The 22,878-nt window shown below is 50.8% G+C and overlaps 3 protein-coding genes across 4 annotated transcripts in view; 1 reads left to right on the top strand and 2 right to left on the bottom strand.

Annotated features, from left to right (window-relative positions):
* Positions 1 to 38: 38 nt before the first annotated feature.
* TNNC2 (troponin C2, fast skeletal type) lies at positions 39 to 2,660 on the top strand. Its single transcript, XM_030309501.1, has 6 exons — positions 39 to 123; positions 1,561 to 1,612; positions 1,748 to 1,891; positions 1,984 to 2,098; positions 2,268 to 2,404; positions 2,569 to 2,660. The coding sequence occupies exons 1-6, from the start codon at positions 121 to 123 to the stop codon at positions 2,598 to 2,600; spliced, it is 483 nt and encodes a 160-aa protein (XP_030165361.1). The 5' UTR covers positions 39 to 120; the 3' UTR covers positions 2,601 to 2,660.
* A 4,674-nt stretch (positions 2,661 to 7,334) lies between these two features.
* UBE2C (ubiquitin conjugating enzyme E2 C) lies at positions 7,335 to 10,999 on the bottom strand. 2 transcript variants are annotated; one of them, XM_030309502.1, is made up of 6 exons: positions 10,858 to 10,999; positions 10,273 to 10,300; positions 9,428 to 9,514; positions 8,215 to 8,419; positions 8,040 to 8,099; positions 7,335 to 7,575 (listed from the first exon to the last, which is right to left on the bottom strand). In XM_030309502.1, exons 1-6 carry the CDS (start codon positions 10,956 to 10,958, stop codon positions 7,517 to 7,519), a joined length of 540 nt encoding a protein of 179 aa, XP_030165362.1. In that variant the 5' UTR covers positions 10,959 to 10,999; the 3' UTR covers positions 7,335 to 7,516. The 2 variants fall into 2 exon arrangements, with proteins under 2 accessions (XP_030165362.1, XP_030165363.1); XM_030309503.1 differs by lacking the exon at positions 10,858 to 10,999 and adding an exon at positions 10,486 to 10,568.
* Positions 11,000 to 11,885: 886 nt separating this feature from the next.
* DNTTIP1 (deoxynucleotidyltransferase terminal interacting protein 1) overlaps positions 11,886 to 22,878 on the bottom strand; it is a 28,336-nt gene continuing 17,343 nt past the window's right edge. The window contains exons 5-13 of the mRNA XM_030309504.1: positions 22,107 to 22,175; positions 21,811 to 21,867; positions 21,502 to 21,560; positions 20,590 to 20,635; positions 18,269 to 18,327; positions 18,106 to 18,166; positions 14,391 to 14,462; positions 12,368 to 12,423; positions 11,886 to 12,256 (exon numbers count right to left, since the gene is read on the bottom strand). Coding sequence (XP_030165364.1) covers positions 12,118 to 12,256; positions 12,368 to 12,423; positions 14,391 to 14,462; positions 18,106 to 18,166; positions 18,269 to 18,327; positions 20,590 to 20,635; positions 21,502 to 21,560; positions 21,811 to 21,867; positions 22,107 to 22,175 — 618 coding nt within the window. The 3' untranslated portion in view covers positions 11,886 to 12,117. The remainder of the gene's footprint in view (positions 12,257 to 12,367; positions 12,424 to 14,390; positions 14,463 to 18,105; positions 18,167 to 18,268; positions 18,328 to 20,589; positions 20,636 to 21,501; positions 21,561 to 21,810; positions 21,868 to 22,106; positions 22,176 to 22,878) is intronic.

Raw genomic sequence — 22,878 nt, forward strand, 5'->3', positions numbered from 1 at the left:
GAGGTGGGAGGGGAGGGAGCCCCTACAAATCCTAGGGGCTGGAGCAGGCCAGGGCAACTTTGGGTGGTGGAGTGTCTGAGGCGGTGACCTACAGCAGAGGAGGCCCTGTGACTAGCAACCATGGTAAGGACAAGAAAGGACTTCAGCCCTTTGCTTGCTGGAGCACCTCTGGACCTCTTCCAGGCCAGATCTGGGTGCTCTGTAGTCCAGTAATTGGATGTTTGAAGATGGACCGTGAAGGTTCCTGGAGCCTGGGTGTCTAGAAGGAAGCTTGGGGAAGAAGCCCTTGGACTTCTCTAGAAAGGGGAGGGCTGGGATGTTCCGGGTATTGCCAACTCCCTGCAGACCTGAGGCTTTGGCAGTGTTGGTCATGGAAGTGTGAGGGGGTCCTAGCTTGTCTCTCTCATGGTAGAGGTGGGGACTCCGAGGGCCAGAGTGAGTCACCCAATGAGCCAGTGGCAGGGGTGGGCTAGAAGCCTTGCCAAACCTTCCTACTGGCAGTGAGAGAAGACTCTTCTGGAAGAGGGGAGGTTTGCAGGGTCTCAAGTCCAAGAGCTTCAAGGGTGAGGAGAAGGGGCAGAAGAGGACAGACCCCAGCCTCTCAGAGAGCGGTTCTAATCTGGGCCTGTTATGTCTGCTGAGGTCCCCCACCCCACTTCACTTCAAGGGGTAACTAGACCCTGGAGGACAGCTGCTGTGGCCCACGCCAGACTAAAAATAGCCGACTCTCCTGCATGGACAAGGAGGAGGGAGGAGGGGAGGGGGGGGCAAGGAGGAAGGCATCAGCCAGCCCGCCAAAGAACACCTTGGCCACCTCAGCCCCTCCTCCTCACCAGCCTCAGTACAAAGCCCCATAGCCAGTTGGCTTGGCTTGCATGTGGCCAGATCCCCTCTCTCGAAATCTTACTTTCACCTCCACAAGGCCCCCATTATATTCGGCCCAGCATGAGTGGTATTTACTCCGATGACTGAATGATAAGAAGGAAGCTTAAAATCTCCGTCTCCGCAAGTTCTTGGAGGGGAGGGATGCTGTGTCTGAATCTTCTTGGTTTCAGTGCCTAGTCTTTGGCCTGATGGGCACTTAGTAGGTGCTCAGCGACTTTGCGTTGCATTATTGTTTATTTGAGAACATACGTTTATTGAGCACCTATTACAGTGCCAGGCTCTGGCAGGAGCTAGGGAAAAGTGGGAAATCATGCTGGAATAGTGCTGGCACTTTACAAAACCCTTTCACACCCCCAATGCTATCTCATCTCTGAGAAGCTGCTGAGAAGATATAAAGTTACAATAAGTGACTTGCCCAAGGTTAGTGGGTTAGGGATTCCTGACTTGGCATCTGACTGGCAAGTTTGGAGACCTTGGGCGTAATCCATTTTCTCCCTAGTCCTTCATAACTGGGGCCAGGTGCTGTGAGAACATGCAGAAGGTGTTGCTAGTTTGGCATTGTTCTTCTGGAAGACCAAAGGGCATTGACAGAAGGGGGTTAAAGAGAATGGGGTTGAGACAAGAATGAGCTCGGGGGTCTGCCCCTTCTTCTCTCTGACTCTGCGTCTTCTGCAGACGGACCAGCAGGCAGAGGCCCGGTCCTACCTCAGCGAGGAGATGATCGCTGGTGAGTGCAGGTGGGCGGGCGGGCTGTTGGGGGGATGTGTGCTGGGCAACGGTGTTTGAACAGGGTGGGAGGCAAGGTGTGAGGCTGACAGTCCAGGCAGCCCCACTTTGGTCTTCTGCCTCCTTCCTCCGACAGAGTTCAAGGCCGCCTTCGACATGTTTGACGCTGACGGTGGCGGGGACATCAGCGTCAAGGAGTTGGGCACGGTGATGAGGATGCTGGGCCAGACACCCACCAAAGAGGAGCTGGATGCCATCATCGAGGAGGTGGACGAGGACGGTGAGCTGGTGGCCCTCCAAGGCAGGGCTGGGACGGTGGCGGGAGAGGTGGGCATCCAGGGCTCAGGCTCACTCACCACCTGCTCCCCACAGGCAGCGGCACCATCGACTTCGAGGAGTTCTTGGTCATGATGGTGCGCCAGATGAAAGAGGATGCGAAGGGGAAGAGCGAGGAGGAGCTGGCCGAGTGTTTCCGCATCTTCGACAGGTGCACTGGGGGCCTGGGAGCCGAGAAGGCGCTGGGCTGGGCGAGTCTGGCCGGCAGGGCACTTACATTCTCGGAGTGGGGGTGGCGGTGAGGGAGGGGAGGCGTCGACGTGGCCAGGGCAGCTCGCCCCTGCCTGCCCTGAGCCCTACGCGGTCCCTTCGCTTCAAAGGAACGCAGACGGCTACATCGATGCGGAAGAGCTGGCTGAGATTTTCAGGGCCTCCGGGGAGCACGTGACGGACGACGAGATCGAATCCCTGATGAAAGACGGTGACAAGAACAACGACGGCCGCATTGACTTCGACGGTGAGGGCCGCGACAGCTTGGTGGCGGTGGGCCGGGGGCGGGGGGCGCGCCACGCGGGAACGTCCGGGGCGTGGCACCCACATGAACGTCCTTGGCTTTGTGGGCAGGGTGGGGAGCTCTCGGCGGTTTTGTGCAAGATTTCCTCCCCCTCTCCTTCCCCGCAGAGTTCCTGAAGATGATGGAAGGCGTGCAGTAAGAAGTGGGCTTCTCCTCTGCCCCGACCGCGCGTCCCTCGGGCCAGGGCGGTGCCACCCCGCCCCGTCCCACTCTCCGCCCCGGGAGGGAGGCGCGGCCCCTGCTGGCTCTGTGTCCAGAAAGAATAAAAACAGACGCTGAGAAGCACGTAGCCTGAGTGAGGGGAGGAGCAGGGGAGTGGGTGTCATGACCCGCCGGGCTGGGCCGTGGTCCAGGGCGCCACCCGAGCGCACTTGGGATCCGAGGAGGGGCGACCCGAGTTGCCTGACGCGCCGACGCGCTGGTCAGGTTCCCGGCCGGCTCCTGGTAGCTGGCGCTGGGCGTGGGCAGCTCGGCCGACGGGCTGCGGTGGCGCCTGGCGCTGGAGGAGGGTGGCCGGGGCCTTGGGGCTGTCGGGGTGAGTGAGGGTGCCTGGGATGGGGGTAGGGTGAGGTCGCCGCAGGCGACCGAGGCCCCTTTCCTTCCCTACCGTCCCTCCTTTCTGGAGCCTTTTTGGGTCTTCGGTGCAGACTGCCGGGCTGGGGAGGGAAAGGGGAGTATCCGTCCGTTCCAGGCAGCATTCGTTCCTGCTTGACTTTTTCTACTTCGTCTGTTCTGACGTCTTCGTCTCTACCCTGGACCCCTGCCTCCAGCCCCGGCCAACGCGCTCAACACACGGCCGTCAGCACGATGGAGCCAAAAGAAATCTGACCTTGCTCCTCCCCCGTTGAAAGACCTTCAAGGCTCCCCATTGCTTCTAGAATCCAATCCAAATTCCTTTCCCCTCCTTCCCTCCCCTCTGGGCTCCAGTCACGCTGGGCGATTTGTCAGTCCTGCCCTGGACAGTGGGGGTGCGCTTTCAAGCCTTCTGGCTTCTGCTCCTGCCTTCTCCCTCCTTGGAATGCCCTTCCTCCTCTAAAAAGCCTGGCAAGTTTCTCAGCCCAGCTCAGATACCACGTCAAAGATACCAGGACCCAGCTCAGACACCACCTTCTCCCTTGATCCCTTCTCCCACTGGCTGTGCTCTGGCTTCTGTAACTCTCTGTGCACGACTCAATCACAGCAGGCAGCAGGGCAAAGCTAATGCCGTGCAGTGGTGCCTTAGCTTTAGAGGCAGGGTGCCTCTGAATGAGTTCGAACCCTCACTGCCATGACAGACCACTCTGTAATTCAGTTTCCTACTCTGTAAAATGGGGATAATGAGAATTCTCACAACCTTGCAGGGTTGTGAGAACAAGTTAGTTTGTTAGTGCAGAGCGCTTAGAACAGAGTGTGACGCGTACTAATGCTATTATTATTTTTAAATGTTTATTTTAACAAATAAGTACATTCGAGCCAACGTGGGGCTCGAACTCTCGAACGGTGAGATCCTGACCTGAGCCGGAGTCAGATGCTTAACCCGACCGAGCCACCCAGGAGCCCCACTAATGCCGTTATTATCACTACTACCACGTTGAAACCCTGACTTGTGCGGTTATTCATCGCTACAGTCCTCCCTTTCCAGTTCCTTCGTGTTCTTGGCTCCCCTTTCTGAGGCATTCATGTTTCCCAGTTTCTATTTCCAGCCGGGGTCAGCACTCATCACCAGGACCGCTTGCTGTGTGCCGTGCCTTGCGGGCCTGTCTGATTGATGCACACAACCCTAGAGGCAGGCAGAGGCTGCTCTCTCCGTTTTACAGCGGAGGAAGGCGGTGACGTACCCGGGCACACACATGTGGAAACAGGAGCAAGGCTCTTAAGTGTGGCACCACCTACCTGTGGACAGTTCTCCCTAGCTGCCCTTAGAACTTCACACCCGTCCTGCTCTAATCTCATAAATTCCCCATCTCAGAGATGGCACCCTGGAGTTCTGGAGCCGCCTTCCCACCCGCAGTTTGCTCTGGCCTGCTGCTTTCCTTCTGTCTCCTTACTCTTTTATCCGTCCTCTCCGAGCCCGCTCAGTGTTGTGACTCAGAACAGTAGTTAACCTCCTGGCCGTTCCCTCCCCTCAAGGCTGCCAGAAGCAGCTTTCTGACACCAAATCCTACTCAAGGCTTTATTAGATGCCTCAAGGTAAAGCCCCTGTATTTTATTATTTTTACTTTTTTAAAGTTTATTTATTTTGAGAGAGAGAGAGTGAGAGGACTGAGAGCAGGAGGGGCAGAGAGAGAATCCCAAGCAGGCTCCATGCTATCAGCAGAGTCTGGCGTGGGGCTCGAACTCATAAACCATAAGATAATGACCTGAGCTGAAACCAAGAGTCAGTCGCTTAACTGACTGAGCCGCCCGGGTGCCCCAGAACCTTCTCGGTAAAGGCCTTTAATTTAAAGGCCTTACAAGCCCTTTGCGACCTGACGTCCGTGCTACTATGCCACTATTCCATACTGCTGAACTTCTTGCTATCCAAGGAGTGTGCTCCCTTCCTTATCCCTCCCTCATGGCCCAGTCCATTCTCCAGAAAGCCCTCCTTGACTCTCCTGGTCTTTGTTAGGTGCCCCACCTCTGAGCTTTCATAGTACCCAACATCTAAGGAGGGCTTACCACATGCCAGGCACTACTCTAAGGTCTGTCTATCCTATGAGGTAGCTACTAATATTTCCATTTTACAGAGTGGTTTAGTCTAAATGTATGCAAGTAACAGGGAGGGGTGTGGGGATTCTAACAATTGTTCTGCCTGTGAGGTCTGAGCTCTTAACCACCACTCTTATGGCACTTATTCAACCCCCACTGACCTGCCTGTCTGCCCCCTGAACTTCAGCCTCTGAGGACAGGACTGTGTTTTTTCCCCTGCTTGATCCCCAGCCCCATGCATAGGGCTTGTACTGCAGGCACTCAGTAATGGTATGGGGCGAATGGGAACAATACCTTCTCCGTCTTGTTGCAAGTGCCAGAAACCGAAATCAAATGGACTTAAACTAAAAAGGGATTTGCTGGCTCACGAAACTGGGATGCTAAGATGTCAGCTGGAGGCCAGTCTCAATGTCACCTCCATCTCCCAGCTACTGGTCTCTGCTTGGCTTTCTCCCATCTGCCCAGACTCCCTCCTCTTTTAAGCAACCCTGTTAGTAAAATCATTCTACTTTCTCCCAGGGATTAATTCTAAGGAACACTCTGATTGGCTCTGAGCTATAGTCCACCCCTGTGACTGACACAAGGCAGGCCATGTGGCCATCTGGGTGGCCCAACAATTGGATCAAGGACCACGTGGAGAAGCCTCCTAATGCAGACAAAAAAATATACCCGCCTTGGCCAGCCTTTAGTAAGAACCATCTTAGTGCTACTTTCTGAGCTGTCTTCTTAGACATCCTCTAGTCACGTATTTTCAAAGTTGAGAGAGCCTCAGAATCCCGGAGAGCTCGTTGGGGCCAAGAATTTGCATTTCTAACAAGTTCCAGGTGGAAGGGCCACGCCTTGAGAACACCGCTCATCTTCAACTTCGGGAGGAATGCAGATCCTCAGGCCCCACACAGACCCACCGAATCAGCATTTGCATTGGAGGTAGAGCCCAGGCAGACTCCTCTGCACATCCGATTGGGCAGCACTGCCGGGAGAGCTAGCCACACAGTATCATCCAAATCCCATCCCAGATCCACAGGCCACTTGTCACCTGCCTGCTCCATGGGGGCACAGAGCAGGGAAGGAGCCTGGGCTGGCAGGAATAAGAGAAAAGTGAGAACCTTCCTGATGCCTCCCCCCCCCCCCCCCCCCCCCCGCCCCAAGGCCTGCACAGTCAGCTGCTGGCAGAGCTGGGTGAGGCCAAGACCCAGGCGGTGTTGGAGGGCATCTTGCTGCTGTGTTGGTCCACGTTGGAGATTTTCCTGCAGTACCTGGGCTGGGGCCATCACCTTACTCCACCCTTCCCCCTGCCCAGACCCCAACTGGTCAGCACAGGAGTTTCCTCTCAGGGTCCCAAAAGCTGGGGCCTGTGGCCGGCCAGTGGAGAAGGCCTAGGGGCTGGGGGCCTGGGCCAGTGGGTGCAGGAGCGGGAGGAATCGCTGGTGAGGAGTGGGTGAATGTGAGTGGGGGCATGGGGGGCCTGGGGTAAGGGGGGAGTTGGGAGCTGTCCTGAGGTCTCTGCCCGGGAAGAGGCATTCCCGGGCTGTCTCCCAGACCCCAAGCCTGCTTAGGGTGAGCTGAGTGCTTTCCTTTTCCTTTTTCAGGACCAGAACATCCCGCCATAAAGTAGGTGGCTGGTCCTCACCTCCCAACCCCCTCCTGTGTGCACATGTGTGCACGTACACGCTTTCTTTTTTAATTTTTTTTTTTTTAACATTTATTTTTGAGACAGAGCGAGACAGAGCATGAACGGGGGAGGGTCAGAGAGAGGGAGACACAGAATCTGAAACAGGCTCTAGGCTTTGAGCTGTCAGCACAGAGCCCGACGCGGGGCTCAAACTCACGGACCGCGAGATCGTGACCTGAGCTGAAGTCGGCCGCTCAACCGACTGAGCCACCCAGGCGCCCCCCTACATGCTTTCTGATTCAGCCTCATCTGTAACTCAGCTGGGCAGCTCCAGTATCCACTGACATCCCTGGTTCATGTCACAACTCTACAGAGGCATCTTGTGAGACCCATCTTACAGGGGAGGAATCAGATGCAGTCATGAAATGACTAAGCTCAGAGAGGAACGAGTCCTCGTCACCCCTGCGCAGCCACACAGCCTCTCAGCTGCTTCTAGTCCCTGGAGAGGAGCAGCGCAAGGGCCTGGACCCTACTCCACCCATGCTGAACACTCCCAACCCTGGGGAAATTACAAGGCGACTTGTAAAAAAAAAACCAACCAATGTATTTATTTAATATATTCATCACAAGGGCCCAACCAGACACTTAATTTAAAAAACAAACAAAACAAAAATAACACCACAGTTTAAGATACAGAGTCCTAGGCAGAAATGAAGGAAAGGACAGACCATCTAAGGAGAAAATAAAAAGACAACACAAGGAAAGAGGCTAGACAGTCAGGGTTCTTGGCTGGAGACCTGCTTTGAGTAGGTTTCTTGCAGATACTTCTTGAATGCTGGAAGAGAACAGGCAGGTATCAGGGAGTGGTGGGGACGGGGATTAAGATGCACATGAGGGCAAGCAAGGATACAAAATCTGGGGAGCTGGAGAGGATTTCTTAGTACAACAGAGTCCCTTTTGCTGCCCACCCAGTCAGGTCTTGGGGAGGGGTTCTGCTTCCAGTGAGGCTGGGGAGGTGACTGGGGGGCCTCAGTGAGCAAATCGTTTGCACAAAGCTTTGCCTTCTACTTAAAAAGCCCCTCAACCTACATTAACGTGGAAAGAGTTTCCTGATTTTTATAGCAAACAGGCAAATCAGAAAACACCAAGGCAGAGGCAGAAGTGGATTCCCTAGGTTGACATCCACTCCCAACCCAGTCCTCAGGACACAATCCCAAGTCACCAAGATCCTTCTGTGTGAGGGAGCCTTTGAAGGCTGGGGAGGGATCACCCGGTGCCGGGAAAGGATGGAGGACCCACCTGTGGGGTTTTTCCAGAGCTCAGCAGCATGTGTGTTCAAAGGGCTATCGATGTTAGGTTCTGTGGACGGACAGAAAGAGAATGATCAGTAGGGGGAGAAGAGGCTGGCCTGGGGGAATCCCGGGAGGCCTGACAGGTTCCCGGGTTCAGGGGACGGGCTGGTCTCAGAAGTCACCTCCTAGCAGGCTCTGGATGGACAGCAGGATGGTCCTGACATCATACAAGGCAGACCACTTGTCCTTCAGGATGTCCAAGCAGATGTTACCCTGGGTGTCCACGTTGGGGTGATAGCAGGGCGTGAGGAACTTGACCGTGGGCGCATTGTAAGGGTAGCCACTGGGGAACTCCAGGGAGAGTTTATACCTCAGGTCCTCGTATACCTGGCATCAGAGAAACAGGTGGGGAGTACACCTCCCACCCTGAGCCTCACAGCCCGACCCAAGCCCCAGAAAGGGGCTTGCTAGGACCTTTGAGTTTATCTGGGACTTGACAAAAGACAAAGTGTTGCAATGGCTCTGGTTCTTTCTCGCATATCTGGCAGGGACATCAGTGATCCTTGTCCTACAGATAAGGGGCGTAAACTGGCATCCTGAGGGCTACCACAGCTGTGCTTTAGTCAGTTATAACATTAGATACTAACACGTAAAAACCAGGATGTTTTAGACATATATCCAGATTTTTTTATTTTTTAAAAGATTTTATTTTTACGTAATCGCTATACCCAACGTGGGTGTAGACACAACCCCAAGATCGAGAGTCACACGTTACACTGACTGAGCCAGCCAGGCACTCGTGGATTCTGACTAATCGTAAACCAGACGTGGAGCAGGGCGCCTGGGTGGCTCAGTCAGTTAAGCGTCTGACTTTGGCTCAGGTCATGAACTTGCGGTTTGTGAGTTTGAGCCCTGCACTGGGCTCTGTGCTGACAGCTCAGGGCCTGGAGCCTGCTTCGGATTCAGCGTCTCCCCCTCTCTCTGCCCCTAACCCATTCGCATTCTGTCTCTGTCTCTCTCAAAAGTAAATAAACATTAAAAAACATTAAAAATAAAATACCCCAAAACCCACCAACCAAAACCCAGACGTGCAGCAATGGCAAGCTGCCATCTTGGGACTTACTTGAGCCCTTTCACAGGCCAAAGTCCTCGTGTACCCTCCATTTTCCTTTTTGTCTGGCCCCCTGTAGGCACTTAAGATGGAAAGCCCTGCTTTAAACCCAACCTCTTACTGTACAGAGGGAGAGACAAGGCCATAGGCTCAGAGCGCAAGAACACAACAGGGGAACGTCCTGCCAGGCTGAAGACTTGAAGCTGACCTGCACTTGGATTTCTCCTCCTACCTCTCCCCAGACCCAGCCACGTCACACTCACCGACCTCAACCCTGCACTTACTGTGCCAGCTGCTCCATGGATGGTCCCCACCCATTTGAAAAGGTTGTCGGATTCAGGGAAGGCAGAAATTCCTTTGTCACCAGACATCTGGGGGAAGAAACAACACCTGCTGGGCTGCAGACTACACTTTTAGGGGTCAGTGGGTGAACTTCCTCTGAAGCGCATCACATTTTGATCCAAAATAAAGCAACCAGACCAAATTGACAGGCTTTTCTGGGGAAGTGATTCAGTTCTTGGGGGCTGAACCTTCCCCTTTGGGGAGGGGTACTGGGTATGTCAAGGAGAGAGGGGTTATGCAGAGAAGCAGAAGGGAGCTCTGTACCTCCAATCTTGTTGGATGCTGGGAATTCAACTGAGCATGCGAGTGAGTGCTGGTTACACACAAAGCCTCCAGATCATTCACAGACTAGGTAGATCTACATAGGGGCACTGAAGGATTTGAGTTGATATTCAGGGTTAATGCAGACAAGGTCATTTGGGAAGAAGCATTTCAAAGTATGACAGGATTAAGAATATTAAGGGTGGAGAGCAGGGTATGGGTAAATCTCCAGGCAAGGAAGTAGGACCAGGCAGGATAGAGGGAAAGCCTTGTATGGTTTCAGGGAACTGTATTTTAGAGAGAACTTCATGGTGGGGGTGGGATGTGGAGTAGACACTGCTGGAAGGAAAGGTGTAGGTGGGGTATATTAACTTCTTCCCAGAAGGGCGCAAACTGGACTCATGTTTTAATCCCCTGCACTATGTCTAGCAAAGAACCTGATGTAGGAAAGTCGCTGATTAGCGGAGGTGAGTGGGAGGTGGAGGGTGGAAGAACTGGTTGGGGGTCTGGGCAGGTAGTCACTCACCATAAGGGTCATCAGCTCCTGCTGTAGCCTGCAAAATGAGTGCTGGGAGTCATCTGGGAGTCTGGAGGAGCCAGGGCTCCAGGCGGTGCTTCTCCCCCCACCCCAATCTCTCTGGAGGAGCTGTCATGGACGGTTCCCCTACCCCGAGGTCAGACTTCAGCGGGGGCACACACTCATTTCCACTTCCATAGGAGGGTCCCAGTGAGTCCTCACCCTTCCTAATTCCAGGCTCCCGCAGGGCGGTCTGGCTTGTTCTTCACTCCCTCAGCTTCTCTGACGTCTCTCCCCGTGCCGGGTCCCAATTTCTACCCACTTCCGTCCCCACTCTCCCCCCGCCCCCCGCCAAGTCCCCGAAGGTCCCAGTCACACTTTCATCTTGGCTTACCCGCGGAGGATCCTGGCAGCCTGCCTCCCCCTTCCGTCCTCCTTCGGGAGGCCCTCCCAGGGCGGCCCGAGCTCCCGGCGTGCCCTCCTGTCCCCGTATCTGCCCGCTCAAGGAGGAGGTGGGGGCCCGGAAGTCCGAGGTCTCGACCCCAAGGCCCAGGGCGTGCTGGGCACGGCCAGTGTTACCTCCACACCGCTCACCTCTTGCCCACGGGGCCCCGGGCAGCGCCCCCGCTGGGCTCGGCTCCTTTGCGGGCGGCGGCGACGCTGGCGGCGGCTGGGTCGCGGTTCTGGGAAGCCATCCGGGCGGCGCGGGCAGATAGACAGGAACTCGGAGAGCACAACTGCAACTGCAGGGCTGGGGGCCCGCCCGCCCGCGTTTGAATTGTAACCCTCCGGCGGCACCAGCCAATCAGCGGCTCGCTTGGGTTTGATCCAGCCAATGAGGAGCGCCAGAGCACTCTGTAACTGCGCAACTGCTAGACCCACCCTCCAGCGTACCACTATTGGGCGGCAGGAACAGACTTCTGATCGACGATTGGTAGAAGAGACCGCCATTAATTAACGGATCTGCAGCGGATTGGTGGCCTTTGGAAAACGCCGACCATTAAAGGGCCAAGAAAAAGTCCACGTGGGATGATGAACCCTTCCAGGACAAACGCCGGGATGCGGGGGAACGTCCGGCGCGCTCAGCCAGGATCCCTACGCCCAGGGGAAGGGAGCGTCCGGGTCTCGTCGACATTGGTACTTCTTCCCTCAACCCGGAAACCCCTGCTCCTCCATCCGTTATAATGTCCCGGGCACCTCTGTAGGGACCTCTGAAAACTCATGCGAGGGGAATGATGGCCAGGAGACTCTTAGAAACGTGCTCATAACGCTGCTCTCCAACCGTCCTCTGGGACCTCGGACACAACATTTCGTATCTTAACCTGTAAAACGAGGGGGTAATGAAAGCCTCTCCTCATTTTCTGGTCTGTCATCAACCCCTATGGTGCCAGCCATCACATTCTGGCACTTCGTCTATACCTTAGGGGATGAAGAAATGAGAGACAGGGAAGGTTAACAAAGCACATGATGTCCCCAGCCTCGTCTCATAAAGCAGATAATGCTTGGGGCAGACTTCACTGGGTCTGACCTGGAATGGGGGAGGGTAGCTGGTCATCTTTTCCTGTGCCCCCTTCTTCTAGAGCCCTTGGTAATCCGTCCATCTCTACAATGCAGACCACACAGCAAGCTCACTATGTTTATTACAAACTGTTTAATTGCTTCTTAACCCGGTAACTTTACAAATATAGAACCACGTGCCATTCTGGGGGTGCTCTGTAATGAGTCACTACAGACTAGCCCAGGCACAGTTTAATGCCGCTGAGATCCATCCAGGAGCAGTCCCGGCAGTGGCCTCAGCCATGTGGGGGAGGGCCTTGGGAGGAGGGCTGCCAAGTGTGGCCAGGGGACCTGGCTTCAGGTCTGAGGAGGTGCTTCAACAGCACGATGCTCATTCTCTGTCCGTAGTGTCTCCATGTACTTTCGCATCTTCTCAACCATCCAGGAGGGTAGCACAAAGGATTTCAGCTCCTCCAATTTTAGGTCCAGGCATCCTCTGGAACAGACATTGAGGAGAGTTGAAGCAAGGGAGGGTATGGGCCCAGGCTCACCCCAAGGGGCTACTGTGATGGGAGGGGAGAGGCAGGGGACAGATGACTGGTTTTACCTGTAGTCATCACTGGCAGCGAGGTCCCGGATGTCCTCCTCAATGAGGAGGTAGGCCTGAGGCAGGAGCAAAGGAGAGTGGTCACTGCCTTTGATTCAATTCAACTCAACAACACTTGATTAAACATGTGCTTAATGTCAGGGCTGGAAGGGAGAGGGGCATGATTTACAATTTAGGAGGAGAGCGTGAGTAGGGAGAGACTGGGGAACAGAACCCTGAGACCACCTTTCACACATACAGAAACTTTATGGGTTAGGGAGTGGGACTGGTGACTTATTTATGGCCCTTTCCTCTTAAAAAAGGCCTCTGAGGTAGCTTAAAATGAAATGGCAAGAGAGCTAGCAAAACACATATGGAAACAGGAAATCAGGAGGAGGAAGCCATATGTTAACTCTAAGAACGAAGATAATCTGGTTTTGAACTTCATGGCAAAAGGGAAAACATGAGAAGCTGCACACACTGCTGTGGTCCTGGGGCCTACGGAACAGCTTTGGCACAATGCCACGGTCTGCAGTGGGAGAGCCCTCTCATGAGCTTACCATACAGGGGATGTCATCCATCACATGAGAAAGTCTTCTGTGAGAGACAGTTCTTTCTGCTCTTATGGTCAGGATTGTGTGTCCCCTGAGGAATCTGTTTTCACCTTATGAGCACTGTGAACTATCTAACAGATGAGGTGTCCTTGAGAAGGTTCTAGAGCTAAATTTGTGATGACCCATGGAAGTGTGCTGGTTTATCAAGTCAGCAATTAAAAAAAATTAAAAAAAGTCAGCTGCTAGTCTTGCAGCGCCTGGGTGGCTCAGTTGGTTGAACATCCGACTCCGGCTCAGGTCATGATCTCATGGTTCGTGAGCTCGAGCTCAGCATCAGGCTTACTTCTCAGTGCAGAGCCTGCTTTGGATCCTCTGTCCCCCTCTCTCTGCCCCTCTCCTGCTCATGCTTTCTCTCTCAAAAATAAAAATTAAAAAAGAAATAAAGCTCGTCTTGCTTATAGCTTAACTTTAGATCCTGTCTTTCCTTTTTCCCATCTATTTCTTATTTATGTTATGTTGCGTTTTATGTATCAGTGCTAAGCTCCCTGACATCTTCTTTTTAAAAAAAAAAATTTTTTTTTAAACATTTATTTATTTTTGAGACAGAGAGAGACAGAGCATGAACGGGGGAGGGTCAGAGAGAGAGGGAGACACAGAATCTGAAACAGGCTCCAGGCTCTGAGCAGTCAGCACAGAGCCCGACGCGGGGCTCAAACTCACATACCGCGAGATCGTGACCTGAGCCGAAGTCGGACGCTTAACCGACTGAGCCACCCAGGCGCCCCATCCCTGACATCTTCTTCAACAGGGGGTAGGAATAAGAAGAGTACTAAAAAGAAGATGGTTTTTCCTTGCCAGAAAGGAGATGGCATACTGGTTTGCAAGGCCACTGAGTTCTAACAGGTGCAGTCACAGTGGTGCGACTGAGGCCTCAGGTGGGGGACACTGCATGTGATGAACAAAACCCTGCTACTTTTAGAACACACACAGCGATGATTTTCCCCAAGATTGTTGCTTGATATAAGCTAAGTACTCTTTAAGCAGAGGTGATTCTGGAAAGGGCTGCTAGGTGTGGCAAACAAGTTTTACTGCATGTGCTAACTCCTACTGACAAGACGTGCTGCCTGGATCACTGTGTTGGGAAGATTCTATAGCTGTGTCTGGTAGAAGAGTGTTGTGATCCACGAGTGCAATCTGTCAATGGGCACATGAGGGGAAAGTAGCGTTAAGTGTGTCTGGTGCTTGACATTTTTAGGCACAGCTAATACAATCCAAATACAAGGGATGATGTGGGAGACTGAGGGAGTGGTGTGTGGGAAGGGAATCCAGGGATTAAGTCCGACCTTCAGCATGAAGGAACGGGCCCTCTCCACCCTGACAAGTCTCCCTTTCCACATTCGTCAGGCTTTGAGTCTCACTCGGAGGTCGGCCGGAACCTTGGTCCCCGGGCTGGGTGGGTCTCTGACATGGCACGTGTGAACAGTGCTTACCATCTTCCCTCCTGTTGCCCGCATGTGATGCTGCTCGGCCAGCCAGTGCTTGTCCTGGGGGTCAGCTGCGTACTGTGAGGGATGAAATCACAGACGTTAGCCTAGTGAGAGGAACTTTTCTCATTTGGTCCCAGAGCCATCTCTCGGTCCCTGAGTAGTTTTTACTAAGAAGACCTCGTCTCAGCCTGGTGGATGTCAGAGGGCTCGCCAACTTCTTCACAGCAAGTAGAGCTGAGCCCAGGAGGCCAGGGGTCGGGACCCCCATACTAGATCTTTAGCACTTCTAATCCCTACCCCTTCCTTTCTCAGAACACAGAACTCTGGCAACTGGTCAGACTGATGACTACTATTCTAGAGCTTAATTCCTCTTTAAAAAATGACCTGAGGTAGTTTATAACACATGTGAATGGTTATGGTGACCATTATTTTCTAAGACAAAAATCAGGACAGGTCAAGCTCTGGGGGAGGCAGAATAGTACTGCGGTGAAGAACCTGGTTTTGGAATTAGGTTTAAATTCTGGTTCCTGCCCGCCCCTTAGTAGATGGTGTCAGCCTGGGCAGTAATTTCCTTGAGACTCGGTTTCTTCATCCATGAAATGGTGTTCATACTAACCTCATCAGGTGCTCGGTAAGGATAAATGATATAGTGCATAAAAAGTAGGAAAGATAGTACCTGACACAGTAAGTGCTCAATAAAGGTAGGTTTTATAAGACAGGCACAACATTTGAGATAGAGACAAAGCAGAGAAATCTGCATCGTTACCACTCTTTGAGTTTAAATGCTTATTTCATTTCCCAAGTAACATAAATATTAATCAGAAAATTTAAAAGTATGCACTTTCTGACCCAGCAATCTCACTTCCAGGGATGTATCCTGCAGAATCACTCACACATGTACACAGGCATATTTGGGAAAGCATTGTGTGTAATAGCAGAACTACTGGTTAAAAATGTAAATATCCATTAATAGCAGAGTAATGAAGTCAGTTATGGAATATCTAGTCTATATAAATTCTACACAGCTGTTAGAAATAAAATGAAGGAGACTTAATTTAATAACATGGACAAATCTCTCAGATATTATCCATAGATTCATAGTGGTCAGCATACTTTTTCTTTCTTTCTTTTTTTTTTTTAAAGGGCCAGCTAGTAAGTATTTTAAACTTTGCTGGCCACATACATTTGTGTCACGTATCCTTCATTTTTATTTTTTTAAATTACTCTTTAAAAATATAAAAAACCAGAGTTGGACAAAAATAGGCTACAGGTTGGATTTGGCCCCCAAGCCATGGCTGCTGGTCCTGAATGTTAGCTCTGTGGGACACCTGGGTGGCTCAGTCAGTTCAGCATCTGACTCTTCATCTTGGCTCAGGTCATGATCTCACGGTTCGTGGGTTCGAGCTCCAGGTTGGGTTCTGTGCTCACAGCACAGAATTCCTGCTTGGAATTCTCTCTCTCCCTCTCTCCTTGCACCTCTCCTGCACATGTGCTTGTGCACATGCGCACTCTCTCTCTCCCTCAAGAATTAAAAAAGAAAGAAAGAAAAGAATGTTAGCTCTGTGAAGGCAGGGAGTTTTTTGTGTCTGTTTTGTTCACTGCTATGTATCTAGCACCTTGAGAGTGTTTAGCACTCAATAAATATTTGTTCAATGAATGAATTTTGGGGTAAAAAAAATACAATCAGAGAACACTATGTACTTATTTTTTTTTTTAATTTTTTTTTTAACCTTTATTTTTGAGACAGAGAGAGAGCATGAATGGGGGAGGGTCAGAGAGAGAGGGAGACAACACTATGTACTTATATACATATTATGGCTACTGACATATGTATTGTCAAATCACTAAAGGACACACACACACACACACACACACACTCCCATGTGTGTGCACAGGGCGGGAACTGAAGGATGCTACCATGTTGTTGGTGGTGGCCTCTAGGGGAGGAGACTCTAGATCAAGGGTGAAGGGAAACTTTGTGTTTTGTTCCCTAGTAGCTTCTGTATATTGAGTCTTTTTACAATAAGAATGGGGTGATATATTTATAATAAAAAAAGTTAAAAAGGAAAAAAATTTGAATAATGCGTCAGAAGGACAGAAGAATGGGCAAAAAATTCAATAAGCAGTTTACAGAAGAAATACAAAGGGATGCATCGAAATGATGCTCGTTGTCACTAACAGAATATAAAGTAAAACAACAAAAATATTTTCCCTCCACTTCTTAGATTGGAAAGATTACAGTGAGACATCACACCCACCAGTAATGAGTGCGGATCGGCAGTTTAAGAATGGCGAATCTAAGAATCGGGAATGTCTGCTGGTTACAACGAACATTTGCTGAGCCCTTGCTATGTGCCAGGCATTGCTCCGGGAGTTCACTGCACTCTCTCTTAATTCTGCTCATCCTAAAAGGTTGGTTTGTATCATTTTCTTTTGGTAGATGACAAAACAGACTGGGAAATGTGAAGCCACTTGCTCAAGGTCACCTGGCTACTAAGCGGTGGAACCTGGACTGAAACTCTACTCTTTTTTTTTTTTTTAATTTTTTTTTTTTTTCAACGTTTATTTATTTTTGGGACAGAGAGAGACACAGCATGAACGGGGGAGGGGCAGAGAGAGAGGGAGACACAGAATCGGAAACAGGCTCCAGGCTCTGAGCCATCAGCCCAGAGCCCGATGCGGGGCTCGAACTCACGGACCGCGAGATCGTGACCTGGCTGAAGTCGGACGCCTAACCGACTGCGCCACCCAGGCGCCCCTGAAACTCTACTCTTAACCACTGTGCTACTGGAGTTCCAAGTAGGTCCCGGAGCACAGACATGGGAGATAATGCTAGAGGGGTTTTAGAAGAGGTGGAGGTTACAGAAGAGTCAGGCAGAGATAAGCCTGGGGGAGGAAGGTCATCAAGCGCAACAGCAGGAGTGAAGGCACTGAAAGACTAGAAGCAAGTCTGCCCATCAGAGAACTTGAACTTGCACAGAATGTAGCACACAGAGCCGTAATTCTGGGACCCCGAAGGAGCCGTGTGGTTCTGGCAAGGGGCACCAAGCCTTATGCACAGGTGCAAAATCACCTGTCTTCAACACACACGCACTACTATCTTTGTAATATATTTGGATGCTTTTGTGACTGAAAAAACATAAATTCATTTAAGGGGGTGAGGGAATTTGTGCCCCTCCCCCATTATTTTCTTAAATAGTAGAGACCAAAGTACCTTTGTTTGAAAAGGATTAGAACTGCTGCCCTGCTTCAATCTCTTTATTTTACAGACAACTGAATAAGGTAGTGGTAAAGAGCTCAAACTTTACCAAAGACAGGCCCGGCCTGGAATCCTGACTCACCACTTATTGGCTGAGTAACTTTGGGCAAGTCACTTAGCCATTCTTTACCTCTGGGTTGTTTTTTTGTTTTTTTGTTTGTTTTCCCTTTGTAAAACAATATGCAATCCCTATCTTAAAGGATAGTTCCATGAGATAATGTAAGTGCAGCACAAGAAACTGGTACACAATAAGCACACAAAGAAAGTTGCTGTCACTATTGAGATACAGAGTTGTTGAGTAAATTAAAAGGTAAAGGTTAAGGGCAGAGGGGTGACTAGAACCCAGAAGTCCTGACTCCCAGATCAGTATTTGTTCCAAACTTCTCTGTGCCATCCAGAGCTCCCAACAACCATCTACACACACTGCAAAGGCCTGCCTAACTCCTAGCACTCACCTACCTTAAAGAGGTGCGGGTGCTTGATGTAGATTCTCCCTCTGGTGCCCCCCATCCCCAGGGCCCTGAAAAGGAACAGACGAGTGGTAAGGATTCCAGCAGCTGCAGTCCTAGGAGCAGGCCCCAGAGTTGCCCCCCTCCCTCCGCGCCAAAGCCCTTAAACTTACTTGTTGGCTCGAGATCCCAACACAAAGGTGGTAGATTCATTCAGCCGGGCTGGGTCCCACTATGCAAAAGACAGAGGCGGGTGAGGGTGAGGTGTACCTCCTGGACAGGATGGAAATACTCTTCCTACCATTATCCTTGTCCACTATTCCAAACAGCTGATTCAAGTAACCAAGTACTTGAAGATATGCTAGACTAAGTAACCAAGTACCTGACGATATGCTAGACTAAATATTGGGGATAAAGAGACGAGTAAGATACAGTCTGCTCTCCGGGGACCACAGACGTATGTGTAGTAATTATACCACCACGAGACAGGCAGGGGTACAGATGAGGGCCGGGCATGAGGGATGCCAAGGGGGAGAGCAACAGGAAGGCTCCCTTGCAGAGGTAATTCCCAAGTTAATTCTGAAAGGGCGGAGGAGAGGAAGAAAGGGACCAGGATGAATGCAGAAGGGGACAGTGGGCTTGGCATGCTAGAGAAACCATGAGCAATTCTGTTACACCTAAAGGAGAGGGAGCACAGATTAGCAAGTGGCAACTGATGAGACTGGAGAGAGAGGCAGAGAGGGCTTGAGACCCTGGCATGCTTCTTTTTGTGGGTCTGTACTTTATTCTGTAGGCCACGGGGAGTTACTGAGGCCTCTAAATAGGGACAGCCAGATTTGCTTTAAAGACAGCTCACTTGCCCACAATGTGGCTAATGGATTGGAAGTGGCAAGACTGTAGGCAGGGAGCAGTTTAGAGGGTGCTGTCCTAACGTACTTCTGAAAGATGAGGGTCTGAGCTCAGGTGGCAGTATGGATGACGAAAAGGGAAGAGGAATGGTGATATATTTGGGAGGTACACTTGTCCAGGACTTGAGGGGATGTAGATGGGAAGGAGGGGGAGAGGGAAAGATGACTCAAGTAGAAAATGTCAAAGAAGGTCTGTGAAGAAAGATTCCGACTGCAATGTGGGATATTTGAAATGCTATGGAAATTCTAGGCAGGGCGTTCTAGCAGGCAGGGTATATAAATTTTACACCAGAAAGAGAGGTGTGGGACAAACAAGGGGGTATGGCAACTTCAGGACACACTGAGCCCTGAGTACATCATTCACAGAAACTTTGGGTGCAGGAGTGGGCCAGGGAGAGAATTCTGAGGAACGCCCATGTATATGGGTCATTGCTGAAGAAGAACTCACGAGAGACAGAAGGGATGTCTGGGGAGGAACAGAAAGATCAGGCAAATGCAGGAGCATTTCAATCAAGGGAGCAGAGTTTAAGACAAAAGGCATGGTCACCAGTGTGAGAGCAGAGAAGTCCAGTAATACAGGAGGTGGAAACTTTCTTTTCTTTTCTCTTTCCTCTTTCTTTCTTTTTAATGTTTATTTATTTTTGAGAGACAGAGCACGAGAGGGGCAGAGAGAGAGGGAGACACAGAATCCAAAGCAGGCTCCAGCTGTCAGCTTAGAGCCTGACATGGAGCTCGAACCCATAAACTGCGAGATCATGACCTGAGCCGAAGTCGGATGCTAAACTGACTGGGCCACCCAGGCGCCCCGGAGGTGAAACATTTCTCCACTTGATCTTAGCCAAAAGGCCGAGAAGCAATGGGAGGTGAAACATTTCTACTGGACACAGCCTCAACCAGGACAGAGGAGTCTTCAGGTACCTTACTGGGCTTCCACACATGATTTTATTTGAAGAAAGGATTCTATTGCTAAAAGAGCTTGCAAACAACCGTTCTGGAGGCAACAGAGGCTAATGGTTAAGAGCATAGCCTCTGGTGGCAATGAACCTTGGCTTTGAGACTTGGGTTGACCACTCAGCAGGTATGTGACTCTGAGCATGTCTCTAAGCCTTCACATACATTCAAGGGTATTAAGTATATAAGCTAACTAGATAAAATAGTTCCTTCCCACAAGGTCGTTCACAGGAAAGGAAGCTCAACTACAGAAGCATAACAGAATCTATCTCATAAGATTGTTATAAAGATTAAATGATACTCCTGAAACCAGTATTACACTGTATGTTAACTAACTAGAATTTAAATAAAAACTTGAAAAAAAAAAAAGATTAAGTGCAACCACATAATCCGTACAAAAGATTTAGTACAGTGCCTGTCACATGTTAAGTATCCCTAGCTCCAATCCCTATTTAAGACCCTTCTGGGAGGCCAGCGGGGGCGTGGGTGCAGGGCAGGGGTCGGGGAATAGGGGGATGGCTCTGGAATGGCATTCACAAATACCTCACACACTCGCCCCTTCCCTCATGGTGGGCCCAGAGCCTTGACCGAGTCTCCCTGGCATCGTGGTCACTGCCATGCTCACATAATCATACCTTGGGGCCTTCTCGGCGAATTGGTTCACAGGATTTTGGTTTCCATCTGATTGGAAGGAAAGAAGAAAGGTGACTTCTCCGAGGTGAGGCCCAGGACTGGAGCAGAGCCTGCTGGCGGTGGTGGGAGTTCCTCACATACTCTCACTTTGGCCCTGGCTGTCTTTCCTCCTGGTAACGCACAGGAGGAGGTACGAAGGCAAAAAGCCATTCTAGGACTGGCTCTGATATTACCTAGCCACGCGGACAAGTCCGGGAACCTCTCTGAGCTGCAGTTTTCGCATCTGCGAAAAGGAGAGAACAGCAGCAACTACCCTCCCTCTCCTGTTTGTGAGCAGTGGGGCTGCTTCGGGAGACCACGCTACGGTACGATGACTTTACTGCTCCGTCTCCTAGACCAGTGGTTTCAAGCTGTCCCCGTTGTTCCCAACCCCACCCGTGCGGCTCTATCAGGCTTCCACGTAAAGTTTTGTTTGAAAGAAAGATTCTGCTGCTTCAAAAACCGTAGCGCGATTTTGTTCATTATTAGCTGTAGGACCTTGGACAAAAATTCTCTGAGTCTGTCTCCTTACTTGCAAAAGTAACTATACCTTCACTACAGGGTGGCTGTAAGGATGAAAAGGTCAAGTACATAAGGTGTTTAGACCAGTTGTGGCACCTTATGAGCATTTAATATATACTAACAATAAAAACAGCTCTGGTATTTAATCAAGCTGGACTGAACAGTTCTGGGGCAAAAGCAGGATAAAACAGTGTCCCCCCTTTGCTGCCTTCTGTCCCCAGCCCTCAAACCAGACTAACCCTCCTCCCTGGTGACTCAAATGCTGGATCTGATTTTGGCAGGCAGAACTGTGGCCTGTCCCCCTCCAGGCCCACTCCCTCCCCGTTCTCACCACACCGCTGGCCCCTACTCACACCATGCCGGCAGCCGCCCGGTCATTTGACAGCATGTGTCCAGGAGGCCGTCCCTTCCTCTGCCGTAAAGAACAGCTGTCAGAGGCCTGACCCTGTGGGAAGCCCTACCCCGTGCCACTGGCAGGTCCAGGGTCACTTGCTGGAGATGGTTTTCCAAAGAGACCAAATGAGAGTGGACAGGGAGAGTAACAGTCTGCAGGGGTCCTGCCTCTTATGCTAGATAGGCTCCACGGTGCACGGAGGAGGCCCTCTACCTTCTTCTGGACTTGTAGGGCCTTTTCCCAGACAGAAAATGGGGAGATGGTTTACCTTTTTGGGAATGGGGCTTCCTCGATGGGCACATTCTTCTTCTGTCTGTCGGCCACGCTGGAGGAAAATGGAAGGGAGGAGTCAGTGAAAGGCCAGAGCCTGGGAGCTGCAGGTCCCGTGGGGCTACACCCTCCAGCCCCTCCCTGGACCAGGCTTCAGAAGCTCTCCCAATGATGCTATTTGGACCTGGTCCTACAAACAGGTAACACGTGGAACCTCCCTGGGCCCACAGAGTTCACCTGCCTCCCAGCCTCATCGGTCTCCCCATGCAACACCCCAGACACAGTGAGTCTGACCTTTATCCCTGGAAGTTCATGGGTCAATCTGGGTATTACTTTTTCTCCATCTGAAAACAGTAGTTTAGCCTGAAGGGAAAAGACCAAGGTGTTAACAGTTATTATTTTGGTGGATAACAGCTAGGTTAAAACTCCAAACTGGGTTGAAAATTTTTCATGATCAGTACAAAGGCACTCCAAGATATACATATAAACAGAGACCTATTTTTTAAAATACTTAAGTACGGTCGACCCTTTGAATTGTGTAGGTCTACTTACACACAGATTTTTCCCAATAAAAACAGTACAGTACTGTAAATGTATTTTCCTTATGATTTTCTCAATAACATTTCCTTTTCTTTAGGTTATTTTATTGTTAAGAATACAGTATATGAAACATACAACATACAAAATGTGTTCATCAACTGCTGATGTTATTGGTAAGGTTTCAGTCAACATAAAGGTGTTAGTAGTTAAGTTTTTGGAGTCAAAGTTTATAATATGTGGGGGCGTCTGACTGGCTCAGTTGGTAGAGTGTGGGACTCTTGATCTCAGGGTAGTGAGTTCGAGCTCATGTTGGGTGCAGAGATTACTTAAAAAATTTTTAAAAAAATGTTTTATCTATTTTTGCAAAGAAAGAGAGAGAGGGACAGAGAATAGGAGTGGGGGAGGGGCAGAGAGAGGGGAACACAGAAGATCTGGAGCTGGATCCACGTTGACAGCAGAGAGCCCATGTGGGGCTCGAACTCACAAGCTGTGAGATCATGACCTGAGCCGAAGTCGGATGTTTAAC

This window comes from Lynx canadensis, chromosome A3 (genome assembly GCF_007474595.2).
Source record: "Lynx canadensis isolate LIC74 chromosome A3, mLynCan4.pri.v2, whole genome shotgun sequence".
NCBI classification, from domain to species: Eukaryota; Metazoa; Chordata; class Mammalia; order Carnivora; family Felidae; genus Lynx; species Lynx canadensis.